A 10,394-nucleotide genomic window follows, 5' to 3' on the forward strand; every position below is an offset into this window, starting at 1 on the left:
GCTGTGGACACATGCAGCTGGTCTATGTGAGGTCCTCTCTGTGTAAGGATGGGATGGACACATGCAGCTGGTCTATGTGAGGTCCGCTCTGTGCTAAGGACAGGATGGGCTGAAATACAAACTCGGGTCCAGACGTAGCTGGAGGATGAGGGACCCGCCGCTGGGACTTGGGAAATCTACTGTTTTGGTTGTGATCCAATAGATAATATTTAGCCTAAGAAACGTCTGCAAAGCCACCAGTATTCTGACAAAGAAAAGAGCAGTCCCTGACCTCTGGTACCTGGTCTGATGCTTACAGGCTGGCCCTGGTGTTCTCCTGTTGGCTATAAAACCTCTCACAGGACACCAGCCTCAGATGCAGCCAGGGGAGACCGTGACACAGCAAGACCAAAGCTGCCCCTTTCCCGCTAAATGGGTGATGGCCGCTGCTCTACCCACGGCAGCTTTATACTTGCTTTAGTCTCTCCTTACAGATGCAACTGACTGCAATACCCAGTCACAGCATTGCCCCCGCCCCGAGTGGGTCCTGCTTCCCTGCCCCTCGCAGATTCACCCAGCAAAGCCCAAATCCTCTAAGTCCTTTCCAATCTCCTTTATCTCCAAGCTTTGTTCCCGCCCTCCATTCGATGTGAGACACCATCTGTGGTTTCAGCCCGTCCAGCAAGAAGGGAGCAAACATCCATTCCTCTTGCATGCTCCTTCTCTCTGATTCCTCCACTTTAAAGCATTCTTTGTGGCTAGGTATTTCCATCATTTCTTTAAGCTTCCCTTTGTAGCCGATTAAGGAAGTCCAATCATAAACCATCAAAGAGAAAGGCACACAGACGGCTGGATGCTATTTTGGGGATGGGTGGTTTTGTTTTGTTTTGTTTTGTTTGTTTGTTGAGACAGGGCCTCACTCTGTCACCCAGGCTGGAGTGCAGTGGCACAAGCATGGCTCACTGCAGCCTCAACCTCCTGGGCTTAAGCAATCCTCTTGCCTCAGCCTCTTGAGTAGCTGGGACTACAGGCAGGTGGACACCATGACTGGCTACGTTTTTGTATTTTTTTTTGTAGAGTAGGGTTCTTGCCATGTTGCCCAGGCTGGTCTCCAACTCCTGACTAAACTCAAGCAATCTGCCCACCTCAGCCTCTGGAGACTGAGGGGCCCCACGGTCTCCCATGGCATGCATGCTTCTTTGCTGAGAAGAGTCATAAACCCAACTGATTCAGTTATAGGGGGCTCCTGGTAGTCTCCGTCTGAAGGGCATGAGCACAGCTGTCTCCAGGTGTCATAGTCATATGACAGGGGCCCAGCCACAAAGATCCAGATGGGGGCTAGTGAGGTCCAATGCACCACCCAGTCCCTTCTCCCCAAGACAGCAGTGAGCATTCAGTCCTGAGAGCAGGTGGCAAGGAGAAGGCCCTTGTGTCCCCACTGAGGTCCTCCCATGGGCAGAGGCATGAGATCTCCTGGGGTGAAGCGTCATGCATACCCAAGGCTGGTTATTTTGGATAACTGTAAAACCTGACCCGTAGAGGCTCCATGAGGGCAGGGAGCCGACGTGTTCATCTTCAGGTCTCTCTCAGTGTACTGTTTTTCAAACTCTGCTTCCTCCTTTCTTAAGAATAGAAAATGGGCTGGGCACAGTGGCTCGCATCTGTAATCCCAGCACATTGGGAGGCTGGGGAGGGTGGATCACCTGAAGTCAGGAGTTCGAGACCAGCCTGGCCAACATGGTGAAATGCCATCTCTACTAAAATAAATAAATAAATAATTAGCCAGGTAGGGTGGTGGGTGCCTGTCATCCCAGCTACTCAGGAGGCTAAGGCAGGAGAATCACTTGAACCCAGGAGGTAGAAGTTTTAGTGAGCCCAGATCCCGCCACTGCACTCCATCCTGGGCGACAAGAGCAAAACTCCATCGGAAAATAATAATAATAATAATGGAAAATATCCTGGAACAGACCTGAAAGTCTCCACCTACTGTACCTCCTCCTCACTGCCCATGCCCAGCCATTAAAGCCCAGGTCAGGGCCTGGAAAGTCACTTTCAGCTGCGTCTTCTAGTCTTCGAGGTTCCTTCCCAGTCATTTCACTAAGGGGCTGTTCTGACTTTATGCACTCATCCCCAGGGACACCCTTGTCCACCTTTGGGTAACTCTGTCTTAAAGATCCTGTCTGGAACCCTAAGGAGTTTCTTCATGGCTCATAAGAAACTACAGGAAGAAAATAGAATCTCTCCTGTCCAGAACAGTGCTGGGTCCCTGAAGATGACAATCACGTCCTTCTTGTTAAGCCAGCCTGCTGAGGGTTCCTACAGCCATCTCGGAGCACCTGCTTCTCCCACTGACACCACGGGCGCCTGGCTCAGCTCTTCTCTGGAGCTCTATGATCCCAATGACTGGCATTCGGTAGGTGCTCAGCAAGCATTTTTGAATTAAGTGTCCATTTATTAGTCTTCTCTAATAAATATAACATATATTTTCTGATCCTTTTGACCACCAGGCAATATGCTTTTTGGAGGCATGAAGTGAAGAGGCCATTTGAGAAGCCCATGTTGGTCCCTGGGGCCTTGAACAGCAAGTGCATGCCTTGATTTATGTATTCTTGGTGCCTGTCACATTCAACTAGTATTCCTTAAACGAATGAATGAATGAAGAGGACTTCCAGCTTTCCAGGCTATTCAAGGGCTAGGAATTTTGAAAAGAATGGAGCAAATTCCCCATATCCCACCCTTACTTTCCCCCCATAAGACAAATGCTGTTGAATCAGGATACGCACTCAAGCTGAAATTTAGGTGTACAGCCCGGCTCTTTAGTTGATTCATCCTGTTGAATGCCCCAATGCCTCCTTTTGCTGGACACTCTGTTGGGCCTTAAAGTTAGCCCAGAGTGAGGACTGCAACCCTTAATTAGCCTTCAGGGAAGCAGGGCTTCACGTTTAGAAAGAGGTCACCACAGGGCAAAAGGCAGTGGAGTACAGCCCAGGGGCAGAGGGCAGGTTGAGGAGGGCCCAGGAAGATGCCAAGAGGTGACGCTTGAAGTGGAGGCTTGGAGGACAAATGGGGAGGGCCAGTGAGGATTCACGGAGGAGGACCATGCTCTCACATGGCTGGGCGAGAGACTGCGTGGAGAAGGGACGGAGATGCTAGAATAGCACAGTGAATATAACCAGGAATGGTTTTGTTCTGTTAACAAACTACCCCCCCCCCCTTTTTTTTTTTGAGACAGAGTCTTGCTCTGTCGCCTGGGCTGGAGTGCAGTGGTGCCATCTCAGCTCACCGCAACCTCCACCTCCTGGTTCAAGTGATTCTCTCGAGAAGCTGGGATTACAGGTGTGTGCCACCACACCATGCTAATTTTTGTATTTTTAGTAGCGATAGGGGTCTCACTACATTGCCCAGGCTGGTGTTGAACTTCTAGCCTCAAGTGATCTTTTCACCTCAGCTTCTCAAAGTGTTCGGGGTATGGGTGTGCGCGCCTACGTCTGACCCAAACTCTTGTTATCTTTATGTTGTAGCAAAGGTTTGTAGCCACTTGTCTGCTATCCCTGATTGGTTTATGTGGCTGTCCAGGAGGACGCTGATGGTCTGGGAGCTTACTGCAGAAAGCGTCTGCACATGACCTTAGTACTTGTCAGGCTGAGCTAAGTTATTCTACTCTTCTTTTTTAGGGCTCTAATATTGTCCCTCTAATCCAGAGTGTCTGCAGAGGGTAAAAACTACCCATCCTGGGTGGGAATGGTCACTCACTTCTATAATCCCAGCACTTTGGGAGGCTGAGGTGGGCACATTGCTTGAGCTTAGTCAGGAGTTGGAGACCAGCCTGGGCAACATGGCAAGAACCCGACTCTACAAAAAAAAAAAAAAAAAATACAAAAAAGTAGCCAGGCATGATGCCCACCTGCCTGTAGTCCCAGCTACTCAAGAGGCTGAGGCAAGAGGATTGCTTAAGCCCTGGAGGTTGAGGCTGCAGTGAGCCATGCTTGTGCCACTGCACTCCAGCCTGGGTGACAGAGTGAGGCCCTGTCTCAACAAACAAACAAAACAAAACAAAACAAAACCACCCATCCCCAAAATAGCATCCAGCCCTCTGTGTGCCTTTCTCTTTGATGGTTTATGATTGGACTTCCTTAATCGGCTACAAAGGGAAGCTTAAAGAAATGATGGAAATACCTAGCCACAAAGAACGCTTTAAAGTGGAGGAATCAGAGAGAAGCAGCATGCAAGAGGAATGGACGTTTGCTCCCTTCTTGCTGGATGGGCTGAAACCACAGGTGGTGTCTCACATCGAATGGAGGGCGGGAACAAAGCCTGGAGGTAAAGGAGATGGGGTGTAACAGCAGCAGTGGGAGCTGGAAGAGAACTGCTGGCCAGCCAGCCTGCAACAAGAGGAGTTGCACATGTCACAGAAAAGTATCATGCACGCGGCTGGCCAGCAGGATGCTGATGGTCTGAGAGCGTGTCGCAGAAAATGTCGCACACGCCCTTAGCGTGAGTGAGGCTGAGCTAAGTGATTCTACTCTTCCTTTTTAAGGGATCTAATATTGTCCCTAACCAAAATATATGGGAATCTTAGAATGGCATGTGCACTTCCAGTTATGTTACTTACTGCAGGCACACAGTCCTTATCTCCTCCTAGAAAGCATTCACATTATCTTACCATGAGATTTCATAACATAACACAGTTAGAATGTATTAAAACGAGATTAATAACCACTAAGTGTGAGGCAAGACTAATTGTAACAAGAACTCCGCATAAAACAGGAATCTAGGTTTTACCTTTGTGTTTCCTAGAAGCCACAGCAAAAAAGTAAAATAGGGGAACCTATAGTTGATAAAAGGCAGCAGGCAGTTTTGACTGGAATCTCTCTCTCCTCCTCCACAGCATGTTAGAGTCTCTCCGATGCATGTGTGGGGTCTGTGATGTTTACAGCGGGTTTCAGATATCATCCAGCCCTGTTTCCTCATTTTTCAGGGATGCAGATAGAGATTCAGAGGGGACAGCGATGTGCCCAAGGACATGGGTGTCAGCAGAAGTGGGATATCTCCTCCCACTGCACCAAATTCCAGCTTGATTCATCAGCCTGTTGTCTTATCCCCCCATGACTGTGGTCAGATGAAAAAACTCAGCTCGTGTGTCACCTTTTCCCTGCAGCTGTCATCCGTTTGGATAGACTCAGACTTAGGGGTAGATGTGAGGCAGGGCTCATGGGCCGTCCTCAGCTGTGGCAACGACATCCATGCACCAACAGCTGCATGCTGACTTAGGTCCCCTGTAGGCTCCTGCTGCTCCTCCAGCTCTGAGATACCGAGGGCTCTTCCAGGGAAGCCTGAATGGGCGCAGAAGCCTCTGCGTGGGCCTGTGCCTAGGATGGGGCTAATGTCGGCCATGGTGACCGGGAAGGGCTTGGCCACTGGCTGGGGCGAGGCAGGCTGGGGAGGGCTGCTCTTTCCCAATCTCCTTCCAGAGTGCAGTGTCTGCAGAGTAGCTGGGCTGCCTTCTTGTGAGGATGTGGCCGCTTCTGCAGTGGCGCTGAAGTACAATGTGGAGCTCTGCTGTCCTTCCCCTCCTCTTGGCTGCCCACCCATCCCCTTCCCCTGTGTCCCAGAAACAGCACCAGCTCCTTCCTTTGGGGTGCCCTCCTCCTGTGTGGCTGCTGGGTTCTGGGTAGGCGCTTCGTCCTGCTGATCGCTGGCAAAAGATACGTAACGTGAGGCTTCCAATGGGTCGGCCTCTGCTTTAGAGACACCTTCAAACAGGGAGCCTTTCTCTAAGGTTGAGGGGTCATGGGAGGAGGATGGGAGCTCTTGCTGGGGAGACAGGGCCTTCCTCTGCAGGTCGCCCTGCTGACTCAGCCCCCACGCAGGTAGACAATAGACAGGACTGTCATCTCCAAAGGCAGCATTGATCTTAGACATATTTCCTGTTTTCAAGGCAAGTTTTACCCACAGCCAGTGGTGATGATTGAGGAAGGAGTCCTCCACAGCAACCTGGGTCCCCAGCCCTGCCTCTGGGGGGAGATGCTCAGGGGTGGGGGGCTTCCCCAAAATAGCTAGCTCATAACTTGCCCCTTGGCATGAGCCTGAGCTCTCTGTTCTCTTCCCAGCTAGAGCCACGGCCCGAGGAGAAGCTCCTGTCTCAGTTTTATCACCTCCTGCAATGCCGCAGGACTTTCTTATGCAGCCCTGCCAGATGTCTGTGGCTTTTGGATGCAGCAGGCTGTAATAAATTACCAGTGAGACACTGCCTGTAAAGGAACAAAAAGACCTTAAGGTTATGTTCTTTGAAGTCTGCATCCTCCCTGTGGTTTGCCGTTTTGTGTAGAGCAAGATAATCTGGGATCCAAAATAGGACTCTTGTTGGAGCCTCAGAACTGGATATTTTTTGGGAAATTTAAGTAGGTTCCAGCTTCTCTAAGCTGTAAATGTTTCTAAACTTAAACACGAATAACAAGGCTTAAATCCTATGCTTTTGTCTGGAAGGTAGCTCCTATTGAGTAATCTCCATGTGTGTGTTAGTGTGCATTCATGCAAGTGAGTGTGCATGAGTGTGCATTCGTGCTTGTGTGTGTGTACACACAGGTACACATTTGGTAGAAATATGCATTCTACTTTGGAGTAACTGGATCACATGCTCCAAATTCAACCGTCAATACAGTGGCCGATGCGTTACAAAGCTGGGGGAAGGGAGGGAGTAAGAAATAGCCTCAGAAACAAGTAAGACATAAACAGAGGTTAATCAGATTCATCCAAAACCCCATTTCAAGGAATTTCCATGAACAACAACAACACTTCCTTTGTACATAAACATCTTAATCACATTGTTGTCAGTTTAATTCATTTTGATCAGAAGTGTTGACTGCTGCAATAATTTCTTTACCAGAGCATTCCAGTAAGCCTCCCACGTTATTTCCAGTTTCCTGTTGTACTGGAGCAAGTGCCTGGTTTCAGGGTGCTCATTATAAACAGCACGAAACCTGAAGTAACACCCGAGAGGGCCAGGAGATCACAGTGCGATGGAGCTGGAAAGACACCCCCTGAAGGACACCCCCCACCCCTTAACCCTCGCTTGTGTCTTGGGGGACTGGGAGGCCCAGGTCAAGCACCTGGTTAGTGGCCAGGCTCAAGCCTGGGAAAGGGAGATGGAATTCCCGTGTTCAGTGCCACCTCTGCTGTAGGCCCTACTCAGACAATTTTTGCACTGTTTGGAATTCTCAGAACTGCCTGGTGAGGGATGTATTGTCACCCTTCTTTTACAAGGAGCCACCCAAGGCCAGGAAAGATGAACAAAGGGCCCTGGTCACAGAAGTCATGGGAACCCTTATTCAGCGAACACAGGCTTTCCAGAAGCCATGTCATTTGGGGGTTCCTGGTGGCATCGCCAGGCTGGCATGCAGTTAGTACTCAATGAATGTTGGTCACAGGATAGAAGGAAAAGGGGAGGAGTCTGGATTCCAGCTTGTGCTCTTTGCACTATAATTCATGTTGGATCTTCCCACTGAGGATTCCCAAGGGTCACCTGGGAGCCAGGGGTTTGACAGCTCCATCAGAGGCCAGAGGAGGACGGGCAGACCTGGCTGCAAGCTGGCGACCACCTGGGTGCTCGGTGCTGCCCGTGGCTCTGGGTTTCCTGCTCACTGCCCTCCTGCTGTGCCGTGAGCCAGCATTCGGCTGTGAAAATGCCTTCTCACTGGAGTGAAACTGGAGGGAAACCAGGTGTTCACTCCCAGGAGTGTGACAGGTTTTCGGAGTGGTGTGGGACATCTTTTCTGAATTAGTGTTAAAATCCAGAAAGGACATGAGGGTACATTTTTCCCTCCCACCACACTGTGTTTCTGGGACTCAGCTATACCTCCTCTGAACTGGAAAATCTGGATTAGTTGTTAGACTTCCTGGCTGGCAAGGCCCCTTCATTCCACTATCACATGGCCCCTCCCTGAAGGAAGGATTGCTTGAAATGTGCCAGGAACACCCAGACCACCGTGCAGTGTGGTGAGAGTGGTGCTTCTCACCTGGGCAGCCCGATGTCCTCAGTTTCCCAGAGGCCATTTATCCACATATGCAGCTTAGAAATCAGTGATCTGCTATTGAAATGATTATTTTAAAAAGGACAAACGGATGGTGAAACAAGCTGTGGTCCGTCCAAACCATGGAATGTGACTTAGCCGTAAAAACCAGGAGCCGGGCTGAGCACGGTGGCTCACGCCTGTAATCCCAGCACTTTGGGAGGCTGAGGCAGGCGGATCACTAGGTCAGGAGATCAAGACCATCCTGGCTAGCATGATGAAACCTCATCGCTACCAAAAATACAAAAAATTAGCTGGGCATGGTGGCATGAGCCTGTAGTCCCAGCTATTTGGGAGGCCGAGGCAGGGGAATTACTTGAACCCAGGAGGCAGAGGTAGCAGTGAGCCCGCTGTGCTGGGAGATTAGGCTGGTGCCTGCACCTTTCAAGAGCGGGGTGGAATCCCCGCAGGGCTCATGCCAATCTGGGAAGCGAGGTCATCACCATGGGCACAGCACAGCCTTGGGGCCATGCATTCATAAAATATGGCTGATGAGAGCTGCCAGGCCTGAGGTGAGGCCTGCATTGGAGCCGGGCTTGAGTCTCAGCTCTATCTGTCACAAGCCATTGGATCTTCTGGGGACTCGACCTCCTCTGTGCCTCACCTTCCTCTCTTCCACTGCGAGGGCACCAACCTCCCAGGGTGCTTGCCTATGGGCTGCAGGGGTGCCATGTCAGGAGGATTCAAGGAGCTCCCCGAGGTGGGAGGGGAGAGGGAAGTCACGTCCTTAACCCTGCAGGAGCTCCGGGGAGGATGGGGGCTTTGGGGTCGAGGGGGACAGCCCCAGTTTTGTGTGAGGTTCCAAGAACAGTTGAGCAAGGCAGATGAGGCTGAGCTCAGTGTCTCATGCTCTGACGGGAATGGCTCTGCCACCCACAGCACAGTGAGCCTGGTTCCCTGGTCTCCAGTGAACCACGTCTGAACTCAGTTTCCGGCCCTTTGAGCCCACTGCAAAAAAAAATAGGTTGAGGGAGGGGATGCAGATAAGGAAGCGACAATGGGTCTCACCAATCAGAAATCCAGACAGGACCCCCGCTGTGGTCTGCAGGCTGGTCCACGACGTCCCCTGGAGAAAGTCCGTGGCCAACAGCAACAGGATGATGTTCTCCAACAGCATGACCTGCAGGACCCAGGGGAGAGCCCCACACCTCGCCAGGTGCACCTCACCCAGGGGACGCCCCACCCTGTGAGTGCAGCCGCTCCCCCTCCCCTCCATCCTGGGTGCCCACTGGGAACCCCAGGCTGCTGGGCCTACCCAGGAGCAGAGCTATGTCCCACTAAGACCTTCTCTGGCAAAGAGAGAGCCTCCCTGTTCTCAGGGTGGTTCATTAAAATGTCTGCAGAATCATAAAAGCCCAGGAAGTATATAAGGGCATTCCTCAAACGGCTGGGGGCTGTCTTTAGAGTCAGTCTGGGTTGAGAGGAGACTTTTATTTCTACTTTGCATATTTCTCCATCCTCATGCTAACTGCAGGCACGCATTAATGGTATAATTAAAGGCAGCTCATGATGCCACTGAATTCCAGGAAGCTAAGGTCACAGACTTTCTATTTACTTCGGATTTTTTTTTTTTTTCTTTGCAGCCACCAGGTGAATTTGCCTTGCGGCCACCAGGTGGCAGGCGGAGATGGGAGCTCGCGGGCTGACAAAGGGGCCCGGCCCTGCGGCCACAGCTGATCAAAACGGCAGATCGTCCAGACGGCGCCTGGTATGCCAATCTTATTAACTTTCCTTTCCGATTTTTAAATATAAAATATAAAAATATATGTCTCCATTAAAATAAGTAAATGAGCTCGACATAATTCAGAGAAGATATATTTAAATACTGTGTATGTTATTTATTTTAAAACAACAAATTATATGCTGATTTTCTAAAAGTTCAAAAGATTTGCCAGGGTTATTCATTGGCTTCGTTTTCACTCTCAAAAATTCAAATAAAAAGAGAAATAAAAAAGATGATGAGGAACTGCTTTGTCATACAAATGTCCTGGGCAGGATTTCTGTACCAAATGCCTTGGCCAGTGGCCGGTACAGAAGGCATCTTTCTCTCCGCACTCCTCCGTGGCCTGGTTCTGGTGGTTCAGATTCTTCTGTTTGTCCCAACTCCATCACCTGCCTTCTGTCTTTCGCACCATTTTTGTGGTTCTGGCCCCATGCCTCCTATCTTCATTCTCTCTCTGAAATCTCTCCTCTGCACCAATGTTGGGGTGACCTCCTTCACCCAGAGGTTGTACCTTCCCATTTCTCCCCCATGCACCTCTAAACAGTCGCACCTTCACTCTGGATCCAGTCCCCGCTTCTCTCTCTCTCTCTCTTTTTTTTTTTTTTTTTTTTGAGACGGAGTTT

The 10,394-nt window shown here is 50.3% G+C and overlaps 1 protein-coding gene across 2 annotated transcripts in view; it reads right to left on the reverse strand.

Annotated features, from left to right (window-relative positions):
* Positions 1–2,410: 2,410 nt before the first annotated feature.
* XKR5 (XK related 5) overlaps positions 2,411–10,394 on the reverse strand; it is a 22,879-nt gene continuing 14,895 nt past the window's right edge. For both annotated transcript variants that reach the window (XM_017514381.2, XM_037733417.1), the window contains exons 6-7: positions 9,057–9,168; positions 2,411–6,230 (exon numbers count right to left, since the gene is read on the reverse strand). In XM_017514381.2, coding sequence (XP_017369870.1) covers positions 5,095–6,230; positions 9,057–9,168 — 1,248 coding nt within the window. In that variant the 3' untranslated portion in view covers positions 2,411–5,094. The remainder of the gene's footprint in view (positions 6,231–9,056; positions 9,169–10,394) is intronic.

Source organism: Cebus imitator, unplaced genomic scaffold (assembly GCF_001604975.1).
Source record: "Cebus imitator isolate Cc_AM_T3 unplaced genomic scaffold, Cebus_imitator-1.0 Scaffold523, whole genome shotgun sequence".
Taxonomy (NCBI): Eukaryota; Metazoa; Chordata; class Mammalia; order Primates; family Cebidae; genus Cebus; species Cebus imitator.